The 22,134-nt window shown below is 43.0% G+C and overlaps 2 protein-coding genes across 3 annotated transcripts; both read left to right on the plus strand.

The window, feature by feature from the left end:
* The first annotated feature begins 1,649 nt into the window (after positions 1-1,649).
* Positions 1,650-16,349, plus strand: LOC125709878 (ras GTPase-activating protein 3-like). Of its 2 annotated transcripts, none has more exons than XM_048978840.1 (24): positions 1,650-2,028; positions 4,281-4,398; positions 4,549-4,652; positions 6,012-6,106; positions 6,625-6,701; positions 7,237-7,317; positions 7,398-7,470; positions 7,693-7,760; positions 8,218-8,322; positions 8,709-8,865; positions 9,064-9,212; positions 9,308-9,422; positions 9,891-9,965; positions 10,146-10,269; positions 10,975-11,081; positions 11,235-11,312; positions 11,411-11,488; positions 12,227-12,300; positions 12,432-12,538; positions 12,682-12,764; positions 13,216-13,424; positions 13,696-13,799; positions 13,959-14,136; positions 14,772-16,349. In XM_048978840.1, exons 1-24 carry the CDS (start codon positions 1,974-1,976, stop codon positions 14,845-14,847), a joined length of 2,490 nt encoding a protein of 829 aa, XP_048834797.1. In that variant the 5' UTR covers positions 1,650-1,973; the 3' UTR covers positions 14,848-16,349. The 2 variants fall into 2 exon arrangements, with proteins under 2 accessions (XP_048834797.1, XP_048834798.1); XM_048978841.1 differs by having other exon boundaries at positions 1,923-2,028; positions 4,255-4,398.
* Positions 16,350-19,107: 2,758 nt separating this feature from the next.
* On the plus strand, positions 19,108-21,792 carry LOC125709880 (potassium-transporting ATPase subunit beta-like). Its single transcript, XM_048978845.1, has 7 exons — positions 19,108-19,396; positions 19,827-19,955; positions 20,062-20,175; positions 20,298-20,503; positions 20,621-20,683; positions 20,894-20,986; positions 21,543-21,792. The coding sequence occupies exons 1-7, from the start codon at positions 19,285-19,287 to the stop codon at positions 21,699-21,701; spliced, it is 876 nt and encodes a 291-aa protein (XP_048834802.1). The 5' UTR covers positions 19,108-19,284; the 3' UTR covers positions 21,702-21,792.
* The last annotated feature ends 342 nt before the right edge of the window (positions 21,793-22,134 follow it).

Below are 22,134 nucleotides of genomic sequence, written 5' to 3' on the forward strand. Positions count from 1 at the left end.
TAGAGAGGTTTACCTGCTTCATGATCCAAACAGCTATATATCATCTTCAGACTGGAAGGTTCTGTCCTTCCGACCAGACAATGGGCTATCAGAGACTCCGTGAAAGGCACCAGATATAATCAGATAACATGCTCGGAATCGGACAGCTGAGGGCGCTGTTCACCAAGCGTGTATGATGCCATTTCGGTGGCACCATATATGCCAGACCGTCTTTATTAAATGTCCCATCAGATGAGAGGCTGTAATAGACCTGAAGATAGACTGGCTACACGCTTTTTTTCACCTCAGCTGCATGCGTGGTTGACAGATCTACTCCATGATGCATGGATGGAGGCGATATTATATATATATAATTTCCCAACTTGTCCTTTACGTGTCCCCAAGATTTTCTAAGTGCTCCCAGAAATTCCCTTTAGCTATTTCACATCATGTACCTTTAACTCTCTGTTCTTCTCTGTCGTATCTCTCAGTGTTTCTCTTGCATGAGTCCACTTGCTTTGTGTCCTGCTCTGTATCCCACGCTTTCACGCCATAGTCCTCAGAGCAGGACTGGTGCGGTTTGGTGGAGCAGCAGTCACTGGGAAAATGAATACACTGATGACAACTCAATTTGGAGTCTGCATACTTCTAAGATTAAATTTTGCAATTCAATCTTACAGTGATTGTGTTTGCAAAACGCATCAATGCGCGAGGGTGTGGCGTGAGAAAGTGCGAAAGCGCAGCCATTTAACGCGCCATGCGCTGTGCTTTGCGGTGCTGTGCAGCACAGTTTCGTGGTTAACCACAGGGTGGGGTGCAGGCAAATTGCAACTCGTTAAAATTCAGAAGAATTATGACCTTTGCGCATACTATTCTGAGTTTACACGCTTGTTGTTACTTATACAGCTGAAAAGTGAGTCTGAGAGGTTTAAATCTCAACGACAGGCAGCTGCACAATATGGACGTTCATTTATGGAGTATTATTTGATGTTTTTTTTTTTTTACTTTGACGGATTATGCTCCCGTTCAAAGCGAAGTAATTATATATGGGACGGTTTTGAAAAGGTGAAACTAACGAGAACTCGAGAAACAGGCAGGTCCTTTCAAAACAGCTGATTGATTCATTCAGAATAATTTAGAAAAATGGCTATAGCCTATTACAGACACAAATACTGTTAAAATTGATTGAGGTTCCCTGAACATAATTTCCACAATTGCATATCGGAGTCTAACCGATTTAGGATATTTTCTGTTAATGCAGTTATTTAGATTACTTAGGAGTCTTTAGATTACGGTGGGAGTCTTAATTGAGACATGTCAATTAGAACACATAGGTAACAGTAATGACATCGTCTGTACGCATGTAGATGTGCAGAAAGGTAACTAACACGCTCTAATTCCTCTTATCTGGTTCATCTGCATGTGTCACGAATGAAATGTGTTAAATAGCAAAATGCGCTGTTATGAACGTGGTGAAAACTGTAAGGGCGTCGTTCAGACAGAAGGTTCACGGAGGATGAAACGTGGTTTCAACTGAGTGACAGGATGGGCGGGGGGGGGGGGGGGGGGGGCTATTTCCGAGCCTGGCACCGCTACAGAAAGCAATAAAAAGTTCTTTAAAACTATATCGACGTTTGCATTTTAGATACATACAGTATTATAGTCTACATAGCTCATAATAATCTGTATCCAACTTCACAATTGTTTCAAACTAACAGACTAATAAAACGGCTGCTATTTTTGTTAGCTTTTCTTTTTTTTAATGTTCGAGACAGGTTTAATCTATATTTAAATGAATTTTATTTAGAAAGTATGAAACTCGCGATTACCGGAATAATACTGGCCCGCCCCTACAGGACACACCTTTTCTGCCATGTAGTGGTTTGTATGGAGGGCGGTGCCGATGCTGGGTGTGCTGGGTGTGAGGCTGCCGGGTCCTGGGACAGTAAAATCCACCGGGTACCTTCTCAGCATCACAAGCAGACACGGGTGATATGGCGGTCGAGGCTGAAGGGCTCCGGGTCTTTCGGAGGGCAACCATAAAGATAGGTGAGTGATTCATGTCAAAACAAACGCCATTTTTCCATACGTTCTTTAAAATCACGCACTGACTAAAGTAATATATTATAATATTAAACAGGCTTAAGCAAATATGCTTTAACTGCCTTAATAAATAGCTTTATTGCCTCCTCGGCACTTGTTACTGAGGCTGAGCTTCTCTGACTTTTTTCTTGAAGGTGTCTAACTTCATCTGCTTTCCACCACGAATCTCAAGATATCAAGACAAATGATCGTTTAAGAGTCGCGTTACCCAGTCATTTGGCTTTCTTTCATTCATTTCTTTGTCTTCCCTTTTCATTATTCTTCAGTTATTTTGTAGCGTATGGCTATTGCTTAGCAACACACCTTAATTGGGGCGACACTATTGTGAAAGGAATTATATAAACATTTCTGCATTCAAAAGGTTTCCCAAAACACAAGTGCGAATATATTCCTTGTATTCACTTTGATCGTCCCTAACGAACCGACGACGTGTACAGTATGTGAAATGGCTCATGCAGAATAGGTCTGTTCACTGTAAGTCTTACAGTAACTTTACACGAACAAAGCTTATTGTCGGCGAAATAAACTGGCCCTTAGTTTTAAATTGAATTGTCCAAATGTTCTTTGTTGTTTTACATTATACTGCATGTGTTGATTAGTGCCTTTACTTAAATTCGATGATTTATTTTACTTACTTTGCTTAATGGGGGGGTGTGGGGGGGGGGGGTGAGTGTGATCCTGCCTTGTACCCATAGACTCTGGAATAGGGTCTATAACCCCCCCCCCCAGCAGTACCTCACCCCCTAAATGAGATAAACAGTTACAGAAAATACTGTACTTGACACATCTGCCTAATATTCATCCATCCATTTTCCAAATATAGTATATCCCTATTTGGAAAAATACTGGTAAAATTAACTGCCAGTCTCAATGTACCCATTAATGTTCATCTTAATCTTAATGATCCTCTTGCTTCTACATTTGCTGTTGGAAGTAGAAGGATAGATATTGATTTCAAATCATCTGTGATTCATTCTAACGTGTGTCATGAAGAGGTATGGGCCATCTTCAGCATGGGAATTAGTCATTGTTTTGACACCCGGCCGCTTAACGGTTTTCTAATGGGCGTTGTCCTTCTTGGTTTGACTTAAAATAGGAAACAAACCACCAGTAAACATGTCCTGATGTCCTCCTTACCACAAAATACTCTTAGATGATGGTAGGGAGCAGCAGACAGACATGATGTTACTTTTTTGTAGCAATAATAAATCTGCATATTAAGATCCTTCATAAAGCTTTGGTGGATTGCATGTGAGGTAGCAGCAATTTACAGCTGGCTTAGAAAGCGAAATACATTAATTTTGTGGCTTTATCTTGAAATCAGGCTTGTAAAAAATGAGTTTGTAGTAATGCATGATGTTTACGGTAGGATGCACGATGCTTTCTGATGGCAGGGTTGCCAACTCTCACGCTTTCCGACTCTCAGACTCATGCAAATAAATCTGTATTATTATGCAAATATGTATTATTCCATTAATAACCTAAAATTAGCTACATCAAAAGCAGTGGGGTAGTTTGCAAACCCTACATCTGCAAGGTAGTATAACTCTTACATACATGTAAATGCGTGTGCAGGCTAGTCTCAAATTGAAAATCTCAGGTTGACCAGCTGACCAAAGTTGGTGACCCTGCTGATGAAACTGCACGTATAACAAAGCAAACGCTAAGCCCTCTTGCTGCAATTTCCCTTAATTTTAGAACCCTGTGCTAATGCTGAAGCCGGGGTCTATGGGATGGACATTGACTTACTCGGTTTTTACTTTCCTTTCATTTTTTTATTCCTATCTTTTGGTAAATCTCTCCTCACTTTGGAGTCTGACTGTCTTGTTTTTAATTTCTTCCCTATCTACTTTCTTTGTGCACTTCTCATATCCCCCTGATGACGTATGAACAGCTATGAAAGCTTTACATCAAAGACACCGTGTTGTATATTTGTTGTAACCCATTCCAATCCTCTTCAGTTAGCTGACACAGCCATGCAAACGTCTGTGGAAATACAGCCACTCTAGTTTGCTGCTGAATTTCTAATTTTAGCTCTGCTGATTGATTGGGAACGGGCTGTTCATTTGGTACTTCCTACCAAAATATATATATTTTTTGCTTGTTTGTAAGCGACTGATAAGAGACTGTGAATATGGCAAAAACACACATTTCTCTGTATGTGCATCAAAGGTCTGGTGATCTCTGGCTTTTGACAGGCGAGGCGAAGAACATCCTGCCTTACCCAGGACCCACCCGCATGCGGGACTGCTACTGCACCGTCAACCTGGACCAGGAGGAGGTCTTCAGGACCAAGGTCATTGAGAAATCCTTATGGTGAGTTGTTCAGTACAGCTGTCTGTGTGTGGGACAGTGATAGGCAAGCACATATTTTGGTATTTAAGGTGAATGAATGAATGAATGAATGAGTGAATTAATAATAATAATAATAATAATAAATCTGCCTGTTGTGAATCTTAATTATAGCCCTTTCTATGGAGAGGAATTTTTCTGTGAAATCCCACGGAGCTTCCGGCAGCTGTCCTTTTACATTTTTGACAGAGACGTATTCAAGAGGGACTCCTGCATTGGTAAGAAGAGACAAGTTCTGCTCCTTGATTAGTGCTAATTTTTTTTTGTCTCATATTCGTGTAAAGGTTCAATATGTCAAGTCAAGCTGGGGTTATGTATTTCAGTAATACTTTAATAATGGCAGTGTGAAGTCACCCTTTCGTTAGCATTGTTGCTATCTGACAGCGCTATGTGTATGTGTGATGTTAATGATGGACACTAGGGGGCACCTTGTACTTAGGCCTGATCCACGTCTTTACAGCTTTATCATGTTTGCGTGGGATTATCTGCGTGGGAGCTGGCTGTGGGGTGTAGTGATGACACAGCAGAGACTGCTGTCAACCATTGTTTCTCTCACTGTGTGCCTTTGTCTTTACTTTTTACTTCTAAAATAAGCTATTTTTGGGGTGGCACAGACGTGCAGTGGTTAGCATTGTTGCCTCCCACCCCTGGGAACTGGGTTTTGAGTCTGTGTCATGGCTGCATGTGTGTGGGGTTTGTATGGGCTCCCCCTGCCATCCTGGGGTTTCCTGCAGGTACTCCAGTTCCTCCCACAATCCAAAAATAGGCTGAAGTTAACTGGAGTTATCAAATTGCCCATAGGTTTGTATAGTGTGTGAGTGTGCCCTGCGATGGGTTGGTGCCCCATCCTGGGTTGTTCCCTGCCTTGCGCCCATAGGCTCCTGCTTCGTTATCCCGCCGGAAAGAGGAGGAATCAAGCAGAAGAAACAGTCATTTGTGTGGTTGCCTGGCTCTCTCCACACCATGGGCACTGCAATGGGCATTGATGGTCTTTTGCCATTCAACCACTGTGAAAGCTGTGCTGTACATGTAGCACAGCATATATGTGGGGCTCGAGGCTCGTCTTGGTCGCCAATCTTGCATCCGAAGTAAAGATGATATGCCTTCTTTACTTGAGAAGTGATACTTTTCTTCTGGTTGGCAAATGTCACTTCCCCACAAATATAGCACAGAATGTCCACGGTATTAATGCACTTTCGAGGCATTAGTGTTCTGTATTGTAACTAAATGGATAAAATAATAACAGTTTTATGTAATAGTAGCTTAAACTGTATCCCACGAAGTCTGAAATATTTTAAATGCTCAACCTTTGCGATTGGGCTTTATATAGTACACTGCTAACGTCAACTTACTTCAACAGCCGCCTGGCAATAGTACTGAATTGCATTAGAAAATGTCGCAATAAACTCTGGATGATGTGTGCATGATGGTATTATGCAATGTGATGCAATATTACAGTACACCATTCTAGGCTTATTTAGAATGTCGTTACAGTCCTACTGGATAAATTTACATGGTGGGACATTGAGTCCTGGCTCCTGACATACCAATGCGATAGCTTGTGGTTTTTTTTCCAGGCAAAGTAGCTGTGAAGAAGGAGGATCTGCCAAAGTACCAGGGCAAAGACGCCTGGTTCCAACTGCAGCCAATCAGCGCAGATTCTGAGGTGCAGGTGAGCAGGAGCTGCTCCTGTTTGTAAACAGGAAGTGGTGTAATGATGGAAGTACAGACCCAACTGATTAGATAGATAGATAGATAGATAGATAGATAGATAGATAGATAATACACACAAACTATTTTGTGCACAAATAAACTAATTAAAATACTTAAGTAGAAGTGAACAGACTGTACATTTGGTGTATACACTCACAACATAGTTACACACACAGTGTAATGTGCAGAAGGAGCCAGTGTGGTGCCTCATGGCAGCTGACAGCAAAGATCCACAGTAGTGCTAATGGCTGAATGATTTTAGATAATGTTGCACAGGATGACTATTGTGTCCTTTTTACTGCCCCTCACAAACAAAGCTGCTCACATAAACACAGTGTCTGGCACCCATATACAGTGACACATGCAATAGCTAATTATTTAACCTTCAACCTTCATTGGCACAGGCTCACCCACAGGTGAGAAAGTGTAAGGGACGCAGGTAACAGGAAGTAGAGAGTCTTTGTTGTTCGTTCACAGGGGAAGGTCCATGTGGAGATGCAGCTGAGTGATGTCATCACAGACAGTGGCACTGTTGCTCAGAGACTAACGACGCGGTGAGTTTGCTGCTCTGCAGTCTGAATGATCCCCTCGCACCAGCACACAGGGTGTCACATACAGTATGATGTGGGAGACCTGCAGCAAGCTAGGCTCCTAACTGCAGGTGCATTGTGGGCGTCCATGGTGGGGGCCACCGGCAGCTCTTCTCTTTATCACGGAGAGTCCAATGGCTTCACAAGAAAGTGTCACCTCAAAACCTGTTTTTCCATCCATCCATCCATCCATCTATCCATCCATCCACCCAATACTTGCCTATCCAGCACAAGGGAAACCTACTTTTCCTTTTCTGTAAATACAGTTAGGTGTTTTGGTGTTATGTTAATACATAATTACTTTAAATGTAACTGTAAAGCAGGGCTAGGCAATCCTCAAAGGGCCAGTGTGTTCAAACCCAGGTGTGAGGACTTTTCAGCCAGTCAGTCCTCTAATTAGTAATCTAACTAGGGAGTTGCAGTGAAAGCCCACATCTCTAGTGCATTATAAGCACTTAGGTGATATCGTTTGGAACCTGTACCCTCGTGTTCCCCACAGTGTGCTGGAGTGCCAGGACTTACCCATCTTCAATGGACATTGTGACCCCTACGCTACAGTGTTACTGATCACACCCTCCGGGTAAGAGCAGCTGATCTGTCAGATGGTCCCCACGCCCCAGGAAGTAGTTCAGGCCTGCTGTAACTGCTAACCTCTTCCAGGTCCGAGGTCAAAAAGACGAGAGTGAAGAAGAAGACCAACAGCCCCCATTTTGATGAAGTCTTCTATTTTGAGGTTTGCAACTTCCTGCTAAGAACTGATATTTTATAAAAAAAGATCCCTTATACACATACACACTAACATACTGCACAACAATGCACAAATGCAGGAATAGGGAAATATACAAGCATGTGCAGATACACCATTGATTTGTGGTGCTGACACTGGTCACATAGTCGCTGCTGTTTTCTGTTCCTTCATTTGATTGACAGCTCACACTGTATTTCCTGCATACAGATGCAGAACTACAACATCAAACAACACTTTGATGCCAACGAAGAAGATACGGACAAAACAGTACTGAGGTTTGTGTGTGAGAAAGAGAGAGACTGAGTTTGTATGGATTTTTGACTCCATGTTATATTGGTACTGAGCAGGAAATGACAGATTCATAGGGGCTTTTATGGGAGGAATAGGGTCTGGGCAAAGAGAGTATCGACACATCCAAACAACACAGAAAGTAAAGGAGCCACATTGGTTTGTGATTCTGGGACCAAAAATTACCAAAAAATGTCACTGAACTGCCATATGTTTGGGGATTGGTGTTGCTACTGCTGTGCAGTATGACTGGAGACAGAATGGAATGGTACACCCACCAAAGAATAAGATTTGAAAATTATAACAATATATTGGAAATGTATGCCAGTGGAACTGGAGCATAAGGTGTGTGTGTGTGTGCGTGTGTGTGTGCATGCATATATGCAGCAAAGAGTTTGCACACAGTTAGTCTATACTGCAATATGGAGCCTGTTTCTGCTGCAGGGTAGACCTGTGGAAATCCAGCAACCTGAAATTTGGAGATGAGTTCTTGGGAGAGGTCAGTATCCCTCTGACAGTACTGACTGCGTCTGGCTCTCATAATGCATGGTGAGTATGGGCACACTGTTTTGAAGAGGGGATCCCTCTGTCTGTCTGTGTGTGTATCTCTCTTTCTCTGGCCTGCACATCACACTGGTAGCTCAGTCCGTAATCATCCTTCTTCCTGTCCCCTGCCTCTCTCTGTTGTTCTCGCCGTGTTCCTATTTTCTCCCATGGTATGCAGGGCCAGATATAATTTTTCCCGGGGCCCTAGGCAGCCCTGTAGCCAGACATGCATTTCAGTTGGACAGGTGGTGGGGGCCCCTCGACTCATTTCGCCGATCGGAGAGTCGGGACCCCTTCTGCTGTTTGGGCCCTTGGCAGCTGCCTAGTTTGCTTGTGCCCTGACGGTGTGGGTGGTGTATGTGATGGAGCCCCGCCTGTCTACGTCACAGGTACTTCCTACAGCCCAGGGATAACGGCAGCAAGTCAGTGAAACCGGAAGAACTGGGCTCCTTACGGCTGAATATAACTTACACCGAGGACCAGGTCCTCACCTCGGAGGTGTACGGCTCGCTGAGAGAGCTGCTGCTGAAGTCGGCCTGCTCGCAGGTATGCGTGTCTGTGTGCGTTCAGGTTGGTTGCAGGTCCTTCTGAACTGGGTCGTTTACCATGCATTGTCCAGATGGTGGCAGATACGCCGGGGAGGTGGTTGATTCGTTCTTATGGCCGTGTGGTTGCGGTCGCCGGATAATGCACCACCCCCTCTCTGGGCATGGAGGTGTCACTGACCCCCACGTCTCCCCGCAGCCGGTGTCGGCCTCCATGGGCCACGTCCTGGGGCAAGTGTGCAGGGAGAAGCAGGAGGCAGCTGCGCCACTCGTCCGCCTGTTCCTGTACTACGGGAAGGTCGTGGCTTTCGTCAGCGCAATCGCCAGCGCAGAGATCAGCAGAACACAGTGAGCAGGGGAGGGGTGGGTGAGGAAGGGAGGGGTGAGGAAGGGAGGGGTGCTTCTCTGTGGTGATACCCATGGCTTTGCTGCCTGGTCTTCAGGGATCCCAACACCATTTTTCGTGGGAATTCACTGGCTTCCAAATGTATCGATGAAGTCATGAAGCTGGCAGGGAGGCACTACCTGCAGATGACTTTGGGGCCAATCATAGATGAGGTGAGACCCCCCCCCTCCACACACACACACAAACACACCTGAGGACACATATACTCAACTGTCATTGCATCATCAGCGAGGCAATAAGAGTCGGCATGCGCACAGCCTCTAATCACCAGCCCTACTGCAGGTTCTCCAGAACAGGAAACTGATTCAAAGAATGGACAGGATTTAATTCCGGGCATCGATGAAATGTTAAATGCTAAATAAACCAATGTCCAGTGGGTATCCTTGTTGATTAAGCAATTGAAGAACACATTTTCAGGACTTAAGTAGTCCATGAATTGTCTTTTCTCTGGTTTTCTACGGTTTTGGAAACTTACACGATTACACGGGGCCTGAGTGAGTTTCGGTTCCAAGTACTGTAACATATGATGAGGAAGCCTGACTTTAGGTCATCGACAGTCCCATCTCAAAAACAACAAACAATGGGCTATGAGAGTGATCTGTTATCTCTGCTGCTTGCAGATCTGCACCAGCCACAAACCCTGTGAGATTGACCCTGGGAAGCTGAAGGAGTCAGACAATCCGGAAACAAACAGAGTGGGTTGTGGGCGTTTGTGATAGAGTGTAGAATACAGTATGTTTATCTAAGTGCATATATGTGTGTTTGTCTGTCAGTGTCAGTATAGCTGTGTTAGTCCATTTGTAATAGTGTACGTGTTGATAAAAGTGCCTGAGCATCTGTCTGCAAACAAACACGGTTCTGTGTTCGATTCTCAGGAAAATTTGCGGCAGTATGTGGATCGGATCTTCCGGGCCATCACCACGTCTGGAGTTCGTTGTCCTACTGTCATGTGTGACATCTTCTTCTCCCTGAGGGAATGTGCGGTCAAGCATTTCCAAGGTAACCTGCTCCTCTTCACCATCATAGATGAAGATGAAAACCATGGCGACTGGGGTAAAAGGGACTAAATCCCTGCTATAGTCAATCTCCTGCTTTTTACCATTCCAGTGTAAGTCCAGGATCAGATGTGCGGGTGCAGCTGTGGTCCTTATTTTTATGTGCTATATAATAAAGAATAAACAGTGCAATCATACAGGTTGACACAAACTTTACACTCACACTTACTCTTGCTAACATTGGTCTTCAACTTATAGATTTAGGGTCATACTGCCATCTGTTGGAAGCATATGAAACTACATTCCAATCTTAACTATGATTATCATTCCAGAACAGGAAGGATGAGGCAATGGTACACTGTAGACAGGAAGCCATCTCATCACAGGGCAAATGATAGGCAAGGCCCAGGCAGCCATTCACCTGCCTGCATATATTTCTACTGTGGGCGAACATTTTTATAACATGGGGACAATATCCAAACTCCACACACATAAAACAGGACTGGGATTCAAACCCACAACCAGCCACCACACACACACACACACATACAGTATATATACACTATATATATATATGCACATACATATTTATATTTTAATGTATAATATCATATAGCTGTTTCTGCTTAGTTTGGTGTTTATATTGGTGCATGTAAGGTATGCGTAACTGTGTGTTTCATAGTAATAAGAATGTCTGTGTGCCCTGCAGGGGATCAGGATGTTCAGTACACGGCTGTCAGCAGTTTTATCTTCCTGCGCTTTTTTGCTGCGGCCGTTCTTTCCCCCAGCCTTTTCCAGCTTCGGTCTCACTACCCGGTGAGTGCGCGTCCTGGTGAGCCCCGCCTTCCTCGTTTTAACTCCTTCCCTTCCCCGTCTTATTTCCTTTCATTCTCTCTGTTTTTTTCTCCCCGGCTTCTGGGCGTCCGTCTTCGCGTCCTGCTGGTAATATGACTTGGGCTGCTTCCACAGGACCCCTCCACCTCCCGCACCCTGACATTGATCTCCAAGACCATACAGACCCTTGGGAGCCTCGCCAAGCCCAAGTCTGTGAGTTACTGAGAAGGCAGCGCCTTTGTCTTAGAGTTATGGGGCTTCAAAGTGAAAATGGAGACACGCCCACCTTATTCGTTATTGTTTGCATGCAGGGCAGCTTCAAAGAATCGTACATGGCTGCTTTTTATGACCACTTCAACGAGGAGACATACGCGGCTGGTGTGAAAGACGTGAGTAACTCAAGCTGAATGTACAACAGTCAGCTCTCAAATACGTTTTTTTATCTTTTATGGTCTCCTAAAGGGAATAAAGTCAAGGGACTGTCCACTGAGGCCTGCAAGATGTTCTGTATATATGGTTTTGTAATATGTCAAAAATGAAATGGTGATCAGTGCTATCAAAGGCAGAACTAGCAGAAAGACCTCACAACAGGCAGAGGTATTAACTTTCCTGAATAGTGCGATGGCACATTTTACAGATCGAAACATCTCAGATACATTAAGCAGAGATGGGTAATTCAGGTCCAGAGAGTTGAAACAAAAATCCTGGTCTGAACTTTTACTCTCTGGACCTGAATTACCCAACTCTGACATTAAGTAATTGTTTCTTACCATCACATTGCTTTTCCTTATTTTGAAATATCTTTTCCTCAGTGGGACATATTTGTGCTTAAATATTCTTAAACATGCAGGTAAAATGGTGCATAATGCTTTAAGAATCGGAGAATTCCCATAAAATATGCACGGCTCTTGGGGATTTGTCTGTTTTGTGAACCAGCACCAAGGTGACAACTATCTAAACTTCTGATTCTGACACAGCAGAGTATTGTATAGATATTTGTATTGTGTACAGAAAGGTTTGTTTGATCATCCAGTTCTGCTAATGTGTGGAATCCAGACCTTTGACGGAAGCCACTGCTCCCTTTGATAAGTGAAGTGTTTAGTAACTGCCATGTTTTCACTGTACAGTTTTTGGACCTGATCTCATCATCTCAGAGGTGGGACCAGAATGTCATTGAAACACCAGTGATGCTGAAAGAAGGGTGAGCAGCAGATTTCCTGCAGCCATAATCCTGCAACCACGTTTCATCCTTGTTAGCTGATTTTTCCAGTGAAACCACTGATATCACTGTAACCCCCAAGAGCATCAATTGTCATATTTCCCTCTAAAAAGGTTCATGACAAAGAGAGCCCAGGGCGGGAAATGCTTTGGCCAGATGAATTTTCAGAAGAAATGGTTCCGTCTCACTAACCACGAGTTCATATACCGTAAAAACAAAGGTAAAGATGCTGCTTATTTCACTTCCCTATTTAAACCCTGTATGATTTATAGCTGTAACCTGTGCCTGGTTGGAAATACTGTAATGCAGAGTGCTGAGTTCTGTGAGACCGTCTGGCCCTAAATCCCTCCCCGTTACCTTCAGGCAGTGGGATGCTCCGCCGCATCCCAGTAGAAAACATCCTCGCAGTGGAACATCTGGAAGAGGAATCTTTTAACAAGAAGAACGTAAGAGCTGAATGCCGAAATGCATCACTGCCCCATACTGTAACAGATACACCACAGTCTCTTTCCACACTCAAACAAAAAGCCCTAACCACACTGACAACTATACAACAGAGACAGTCCTGAGTAAATTCTGAGTAACTACAGCATTTACACCCCTGTGCAAATCCCTATGCAGTTTACTATAGGTCCATGGGATCACTGGCAGCAGATTTTTATGACTACATCATTAAGTGCAAAGAATAATAATTTTATAATTATACAAGTTAATAATGATATGAAATCATGACCTAATGGTATGTGAGTGTGCTCTGTGATGGGTTGGTGCCCCATCCTGGGGGGTCCGGACAAATGAATGAATGAATCATGACCTTACATGACAACAAAATGTCCTACTTGGTGTTTGCTCGCCAGTGCTTTGTTTGAGCTCTTTTGTTTCGCCTGTTGGTAATAGATGTTTCAGGTCATCCAGCCAAAGAAGACACTTTACATTCAAGCCACTAACTGTGTGGAGGCACGTGATTGGATGAACATCCTCACCAAAGTCAGCCAGTCCAACCGTCAGCGCCTAAGAACCTATCACCCGTCTGCCTTCCACAATGACCTCTGGCCGTGCTGCAGAATGGCTGCAGACTCTGCTCCAGGATGCACTCCCTGCACAGGGTGGGTTGAGTCCCACTCCCCCCCCACCCCCTCAAACTGCCCTACACCTGTCCACCGGTCTGCATTACCCAGTGATTTGTCTGCTAGCCATGTTTAGCTAGCTTTAATTTACTCTGTTTTCTTGTTAAACATCTTCACGCTCAGCTGGGTGAAGATAAGGAAATTGTTATAAAGAAAAAGGTAAAACCAACTCTGTACCACCATTGTACTGCACAAAAGATGAACATTCTTTGAGGTTGCAATACAAGATGGCATCGTTGTTCTGTGACAGAGTTCTACCAGACAACATCGAACTCGACGTTGATGGAGATCGAGAAACCGAACGCATCTTCTGCCTCTTCAGCAGATACATGGACAGGCTGGAGAAGATGCAAGGTGCACAGCAAGAGTGTGTGTTTGTGTGTTTGTGTATGTTCCCAAGAAGAGTAAAGTATGAAAAACAATCATCATTGTCTGAAATGAAAAGTTAGATTTAATTTTAGAAAGCCAGATTTTTTGCTATCTGCTAACAGTTCTCTCCTCACTGGCCTTCAGAGGCATGTGGCAGTAAGGCCGTGTACCACGGGCTGGAGCTAAATGACGACTTCATCATAGATGACCCACAGGAGACCTACAAGACGCTGAAGCAAATCATGATGTTTGTGCGCCTGCTGGAGTTGGAACATGCTCAATATAAACGTGAAAAGTTTAGAAAAACGAGATATGGCAGCGAGTAAGTACAGTCCACCCTTATGTATCCCGGTTTTGATATATTGTGAGGTTGGGAAATTAAATGGGAATGTTTTAAGAGTCATGAGGAGTTTTGATGACACCCGAGTGTGTTTCCAGCAGCCTCTCACGTGATATCTCGCAGTGATCTCGCAGTGATCTCGCAGTGATCTTTGCATCTCGCATTTCTCGTATATTTTCACTTTGCTTTTCTCCACTCGTACGCTCATTTGCTCACCAAGGGAACCAAAATATTGTACATGGTTTTCCAGATCATAGGGAGCCTGCACCCCTAATGTGGAGGGTCAACCAAAATGTCATTCCAGTAGACAAAATTAATGAAGCTCAGCCAATAGAGCTTGCCATTAATAACCACTGGAGGATAGGTGTGAAATGAAACAATTTATCTGAGTCCTACACACCTACAGTATATCATGTTGGTTGAAAGGCGACTGTGAGATGTTTTATGTTTTTCTGTTCTCTAAATTATGCTCCCCCTCTGGTTGTTAAATGTCACTCCAAGCACCATGCCTACTGTGAACTTACATGTTCAATAAACCCCATTGTAAACCTTGAATACATCAGCACTACCAATAAAAAAGTAACAGGCACTAAGTTAAGCTATTTGTCTTGCTGCAGGGAATATCCAATCGGAGACAGCAGCTTTCAGAGCTTCGTCACCCAGCTGTCTGGAAACTCTGCACATGACATCTGACCCTCCAGCAGCACTGACCAGGACCATGCTCTGAGCTCCAGTGGTCCAACTGCACTTCCCTTCTTGTCCCTTAAGAAGGACATTTCCCACAATAATATAGGGGGTACATTTGCACTTTAAATACCCAAACATTAGGGTAAAGTCAATAGATGGCATCTTTTAAATGTACTTTTTTATGCTGATTTCTAAATTTGTTTTCACATTACCCTCAAAAGAGGAATAGTCAAGTTCTCAGGATTATACTGCATATCCGTACATTTTTGCGGATAGGTGAGTCTATGCAAATCAATATCCATTCAATAATCTAATTTCTTAAGCGCTTGTCCTATGTAGGGTCGCGGGGGGTCTGGAGCCTACGCTGGAATAATGACTCATTTTTTTCCCCCACAGACTTTAAAATTACAAAATGCCTTTAGGGAAACTTACATGGGGTCAGTGGTACAACTGCAATGTCTGGACACACTCACACACCATTCACACAGATTCACACCTAAGAACAATTTGGTAACTCTGGTTCCAGCTCAGCATGTTTTTAGACTGTGGGACCGGAGTACCTGGAGGAAAGCCAGCGACGACATGGGGAGAACATGCAGACTCCACACACACAGCCAGTGTGGGGACTCACACCCCGGTCCCACAGGTGTGAGGCGCAAGGCATTATTTCTGCTCTAAAAAGTTTTTCTATAAGGACGCTTTTCACTTCCTGAGCACCTTGAAGTAATTTTGTGGCGTTAAAGTTCTTTACACAAGCAAGTGAGCTTCTACTTGAATTCTAATTCTTCTGTGTTCGCATGGCTGAATCTCAATTGCAGGCTGCAAAAAGGGAACTGTAGTAATGTAGGACAATATTAAATAACAGCCAAGCTTAAAACAGGCACTTTTACATTCAGTGTTCATATGAATTACAATTAATTAAAGCTAAAAATAGCAAGTTTGACTCATTTTTTCCCCCCCACAGACTTTAAAATTACAAAATGCCTTCAGGAAAACTTACATGGGGTCAGTTGTTAAAAATGTGAATTTTGGTCTTGGATGTTCATGGATAAACATGGGGCAGAGGTACAACTGCAAGAAGTATCTTTAAATAAGTTCACATGAACATTAACTGTAATACTGTTTATACAATAGTGATATATATAAAAATACCCCATTAGTAATTCCCACACGATACAGGTTCTGACAACAGTTACATGTCAGTATACCTAATATTAACTCCATCATTAGTATTATGGAAGGATTCAAATGCCCATGATGTATAACAGATGCTAGCTAATAACTACAAATTTATGTATATAGAGTCAAACCAGCATTAGATTGACTTACTATGTTTTAAATTATCTGGGAGAAAAGGAAAATTGTATATTTTCTATAATTTCTATATTTTTCTATGCTAAACAACTGTTCACTTTGGCTTTAGATATCCCTTTAGATAATTTGCATTATCATTGTGTTGTGTAAACATTTGATATTAGAATAAAAATTTGATGACTTTGTGGCCCAAACCGATGGAGATTTCATTTCATATAAAACGTTATCGGCCAGATACTCATGACGTTATCAGTGACGTTTTCCAGCACACTCCTGTCCTCTAAAAATAATCTGAGGTATGATTCATACACCTCTACTTTCCTACTGTTCATTATCCATCAAATGTAACAATGTCTTTTCTATAGATAGACAACTGTAGTGACATTCTCAGTGGCTATGAATCGTCACTCAAACTCTCCAGTACCAAATGCTGCAAGACAAATTGTAAACCTTAGTTGGAAGTATGACCACATTAGACTGTTATTTAGTGTATTCAGTTACTTAAAATACAACAGTGAAGTCCTAAATCCATGAAGTACAGTAAGGGTCTCTAAAAATGTCATTTGTAATGTCTAAAACTTCCTCAGTAGTGTACGTGTAATTCCAATTATGCGTAAGTAGTAACTCACTTAATCCTGGTTTTGGCCAAGCCCTACAAATGCAGCCACTTAGATCCGCCAAGAACCATTGACTGCCTTCAACAGAACCATTTGCCATTCAATACTCAGTGACTGGTAAATCGTTATGACCTAAAGTCATCTGAAAGATGTTGAATGTTTGGAATTTGGGTGCCTGTTGTGATATAATTTAAAAATCTACTTTTTTTATGAGCTGGCAAAACTAAACAAAAGGGTTAACTGGGCTTTCTTTTGCATCCTCAGTTTTTACATAACTAGCTATGCGTTTTCTTCTATACATACAAGTAGATTGTCTATGTGAGTCTTCACTGTCTCATAATTTGCAACACTACCCCTAAACAAGCACTTCACACAGGTTCACACTTAACAGTCACCATTTTTTTTGTACTTTCATCCACCCCAGTATCATCAGAACCCTACAAAGTCATTAAGGTTTGCTCAGTGCCTCCATGCAGGGACGGATTACGGACCGGGCCAGCAGGGCCGCTGCCCAGGGGCCCCTAGCCCAAAACAATTTGCAACGCTTATCAACAATGTATTTTCGTTTGTCTATTTTAGAGGGCCTACATTCTTTGATCCTCTGCCTACAAGGGCCCCTGACCCTATAGGGAGGGCGTTTGGCTGCCAAGGGCCCTTGAATTGTGGTGGTTGTGGTGGTGGTGCTGGTGGTGATGGGGGGGGGGGCCCTCGCAAACATTTTGCCCAGGGGCCCACACAACCCATAATCCGTCCCTGCCTCCATGTCCTCAAACAGACAGCAGTATGTGCATGTTATCTGCTTCTCTACCAAGCCCTTGCTCAAGGTTAATGTTGGCCACACAAAACCATGATAAAAAGAGAGAGAGAGCAAGGCAAGGTGGGGTAACAAAAACTGTGTGTGACCTGTACAGACGGCTGTGCCAGACTGCAGCTCCACCTCCAGAGTCATCGTCACAGGAGTAGCAACCTAAGCCATTTAGACTGAAGGCAAATATATTCAGACATCAGGCTTACGTATGCCATATACGCACTCCAGAGAGCAAACATCAGAGCAGAGATTAGGCCCCGAGTTTACCATGTGTATGTTTTTTTAATTCAAATTATTTTAAATTAGTCTTCAAAATGGCAGCCCACAATGACAGTACCGCTTACAAGAGTTTAGGCTCACAATCAAGTAAGTGAATAGTGATTAAGGGCCAGAAGACAGAAAACTAAATTCCATCCTTTGATACTGATCCTTTATAAGCACACTGAACAAAAATCAGACTTCACAGAAGTATATCATTTATGTTATTTGTGAATTACAGCGCCCCCTCTGAATCTACAGTTTGTTATCTGCAGTTTGCCAGGGCCCAAAAAATAGGAAAATTCCAGAAATAAACAGTTCAAAAGTTTCAAACCACGCACTAAGCAAGTACAGGCTGTAACTTGGTGAAACCCGCCAGCCCAGTCACTCCCAGAACACCTTGGCCCCAGACCCACGCTCCTCCACAGAACCCTCATCCAGTCTTGGGAGGGGGGGGGGGGTGCTACTGTATATTACAAATTGTTTCAGAAGATCCCTGAGATTGGCATAGTGGGTGGTACTGTTGTCTCACACCCCCAAGGTGAGGGGCAGAGGTCACTCTTGAATTTGATTTTAAAATTTGAAATTTTGATTAGGTTACCTTCCACATTAGAACTGAATACCTTAATAACAGACAGTAGGCATTTCCATCAATCATGAAGAAACTTTATCAGCTTCATTCCTCTTGCCCTGCACTTGTCTTCAGTCGGGAGTGCGCTCTCTGGTCAGCTATTCTTTAAACCTTAGTACATTTCAGCCATTTACACTGGATGTTGATCTTACTATGGCATGTGTTTTTTAACTAAAGCAGACTTGGTCTTTGCTAAGAAACGTTAATTAATCTATACTTAAAAAAGAAAAAGCTCTGATTCCAGATGATCCCTGAATAATGTCACACAGCCTTTCTTGAAGCGTGATAAATTTAACAAAGCTCCATGGAGATGCTCCAGCCTCAGTCTCACAGCATATATTCACCTGTAAACAGAGATGAAATGAAGGGGAAAAAGGAAAGTTTAAATGTGAGAGCCGGGGCAGCCAAGCTCATCTAAACAGTATGTGTTTAGGCATAAGACTCATAATGAATGTGTATGAGACATATAATGAGAGTCATAATGAAATCGTACAGAAAAGAAAGGAAAAAAAAAAAATCGCTGGGTGGGATGGCATGCGCTGGTCACGTGAGGCATGTAAACACTGCAGCCCTTCGTGTGGTGGCCCCTGCAATATATAAAAGGCCGCCAACCCCTACAGGACAAAGGAAAGAGTCAGAGCATACAGAGGACAGAAGATGATACTGGGGAAACTCAGCTCCATGAGTGCATGAAGAAGAGAGTTAAAGACCCACCGCAGAGTATATAATAGACTGAGCAAAAACACAGACAAAGGGAAAGATTCAGTGAATAACATTTTAGGAATTTTAGATACTGTTGCATAAAACTAATCACCATGGCAACGCTGAAAGAGAAAAGGACATGCGGCGAGCGATGTCGGGATTTCGGGCATTTCGTGTGGAACTCCGATGACAAGACCTTCATGGGGAGGACACCAGAGAGATGGGGTATGTGGAGAATGCCTCATGTTCTCATGTTTATGGGTAGCGTTGCCGAACTGTTGCATTTTGTAAAAGGATGACGACTTTCACTCTTTCTTAAGAACATCACATTCTGTTGTGGCTTGACATTGCCTGTCCTTGGGTTGCCGATTCAAACGTTATCAGTGCTGTGCGAGTTTCCAGCTCGTAGATAGATTAGGAACCGGATAGCAAAGATAACATTTTTGTGTAACCGAGAGGTGCTGCTTTGTCAAGTTCTCAAGAGCCTGGTCAAGGACACCTCACACCTTTTCGACATTCAAGTGAACAAATCATCCATGACAGATTCACTCGTGATATATAAAATTCCTGATAAATTCACTGAAATAACATGATCCTACGTAGATCAGCAGATGATGTCAAGGCTGGTAATTATTCTACTCTCTCATTCCCGCAGTGTACATTAGCCTGTACTATGTGGCATTCTACATAATCATGACTGCCCTTTTTGCATTGGCTATCTACATAATGATGTACACACTCAGCCCCTATACACCTGACTATCAAGATCGTTTAACATCACCAGGTAAGTGTGTCAAACTTCCGGCACATCATGAAAATGCTACATGACAGACACAAGCAAGTTAATTTGTTCGGAGTGGTTCACTGTTCGGCACTAATTCCACGCTTAGGAGTGATGGTGTGGCCGGACACATACGGAGAAGATAATGTGGAGATATCCTTCAATACATCAGAGAGAAGCAGCTGGCTTAAGATGTCTAACTCCCTTAAAAACTTCCTGAATCGTAAGCATAAATCACTTCCCAGCATGCTTTACTTCAGTTCAACACAGAAAATGTTAGCGATGTAAATCTCCCAGTAATGTGAGTTTCCCAGGTTGGGCCTAACTGTCTTGCTCCATCTGCAGCCTACAATGAAAGCAAACAAAACCAAAGCAACCCCCATGAATGCCACTGGGGGAAAAACTTTATCCAGAATGACTTCAGCGGACCGGGACACACCAAGTTCGCCTGTCCATTCACACAGAACATGTTGGGTGACTGTTCAGGCATCAGTGACCCCACCTTTGGATACTCAAATGGGACACCATGCATGATCATCAAGATGAACAGGGTGCGGTGAGATGGATAAAACGCTAAATAAATAGCATATTCACAAGACTGAGGACTCTGGCCTATAATTCTGTTGATGTGCAACAGTTCTAATCTCACATCTGTATTCTTTAACCAGATCATAAACTTCTTGCCCAATAATGGTCCTGACCTAGCACCATACTTGCAGTGTACAGCACTGGTGAGTACAGGTATTCACTGGTCTTCCCACTTTTGCAAATGTTAGAAAGGCTACTTATGAATTTCTGAAATGTTAGGTGCTAACAATGTAACCTAACAGTGTTATTGTCACTGTAATTTAGTTAATACCTGAAACTTTAATGCGTGGAAACTGTAACTGTATGTAGCAAAGTCCACACCTAAACAAGAACCATTTATCGTTCATTAACAGCACGGCAGTGACAATGTGAAAGACATTGAGTATTTCCCAACCAATGGCACCTTGGATCTTGCATATTTCCCCTATTATGGCAAAAAAGCGCAGGTATGCAGACAGTCGGCACCTACACACACTGTCACTCCGAATCTGAGAGACCCTACACCTGATTTGGTTCTGCAATTATGCGCTGTGGGAACAAGATAGTGTTTACAAGTGTTGTGACTCCCAGGTACCTGCCTGGTCTGATCAGTCATGATGGCCAAATGAAGCTTCGTGGACCATTTTCTGTTTTTTTTGGCCTCACTAGATGGCTCTCTTGGTTTACTTTGGGCATAAATCAAGCCCTTTTTTGAGTAGAGAGCACCATAGAATGCTGTCAGAAAATACAGCAATCGGCTCATGAATCTTCTATTGGCCATTGTTACTGATCAGCCCAGGCCATTAGGATTATTACCACCACCAATGAAAATGACTGTAACCCATGTTTCTCAGATATTTTCGAATAACTTTTAACTTTTTATATAATTTCTAAATTTTTATGTTATATTGCAGAGTTTGGAGTGGCGGCAATTTAATTTTATTGCTGGCGTACTGCTACATTGATACATGTGAGAAATGTAACCCTTGAATCTTGAATCCTACATCCCTGTACTTCCCACAGCCCACCTACATCAACCCCTTGGTAGCTGTGAAATTCTACATGACTGGGGAGCGGGAGGCTAAGGTCCAGTGCAGAGTGGTAGCCAAGAACATCGCGTACGAAAACGTCCACGACCCTTACGAAGGCAAAGTTATCTTTGATCTCAAGGTGACCTCATAAAGTTAAACTTTTTCTTTAGTGAATAAACCTTTCTTTAGTTTTTGAATAAACCATTCTAAATATCAAGAATTGTCTGATTAGTGGTAACGATCATTCAGGGACAGCTGCAAAAAGCACCCACACATCGATGGAATTCGATGGAATGTCCTCTAATTAGAACTTAAAGCACCCACTTAGTGCCACAGGAACCTCCGGCAGGTGGAACCTCAGTAATGGATATTCAGACATTAGCTGTACATCATCACACACAAGCCAGCAAGCTGCCTTCGCACGTCATTGAGACAGAACCTGTGAATCGAAAAGCATCGCAAACTACTAGTGACTCACAGGGAGCCCATGACAGTCTTTAATAAATCAACAATTTCTAAGAAGTTACTTTTTTTTTGTTTATACACATTAGGGCATTACAAGGAACGTCGCTTTGTGTTGGTAA

Source organism: Brienomyrus brachyistius, chromosome 16 (genome assembly GCF_023856365.1).
Source record: "Brienomyrus brachyistius isolate T26 chromosome 16, BBRACH_0.4, whole genome shotgun sequence".
Taxonomy (NCBI): domain Eukaryota; kingdom Metazoa; phylum Chordata; class Actinopteri; order Osteoglossiformes; family Mormyridae; genus Brienomyrus; species Brienomyrus brachyistius.

Bases quoted from the DNA above. Each gene is read 5' to 3' on its own strand.
- LOC125709878 (XM_048978840.1), top strand. From the start codon at position 1,974: ATGGCGGTCGAGGCTGAAGGGCTCCGGGTCTTTCGGAGGGCAACCATA. The intron at 6,702-7,236 runs GTGAGTTTGCTG...TGTTCCCCACAG, and splicing joins GCTCAGAGACTAACGACGCG to TGTGCTGGAGTGCCAGGACT. The intron at 7,318-7,397 runs GTAAGAGCAGCT...AACCTCTTCCAG, and splicing joins TTACTGATCACACCCTCCGG to GTCCGAGGTCAAAAAGACGA.
- LOC125709880 (XM_048978845.1), top strand. From the start codon at position 19,285: ATGGCAACGCTGAAAGAGAAAAGGACATGCGGCGAGCGATGTCGGGAT. The intron at 19,956-20,061 runs GTAAGTGTGTCA...TTCCACGCTTAG, and splicing joins AGATCGTTTAACATCACCAG to GAGTGATGGTGTGGCCGGAC. The intron at 20,684-20,893 runs GTGAGTACAGGT...GTTCATTAACAG, and splicing joins ACTTGCAGTGTACAGCACTG to CACGGCAGTGACAATGTGAA.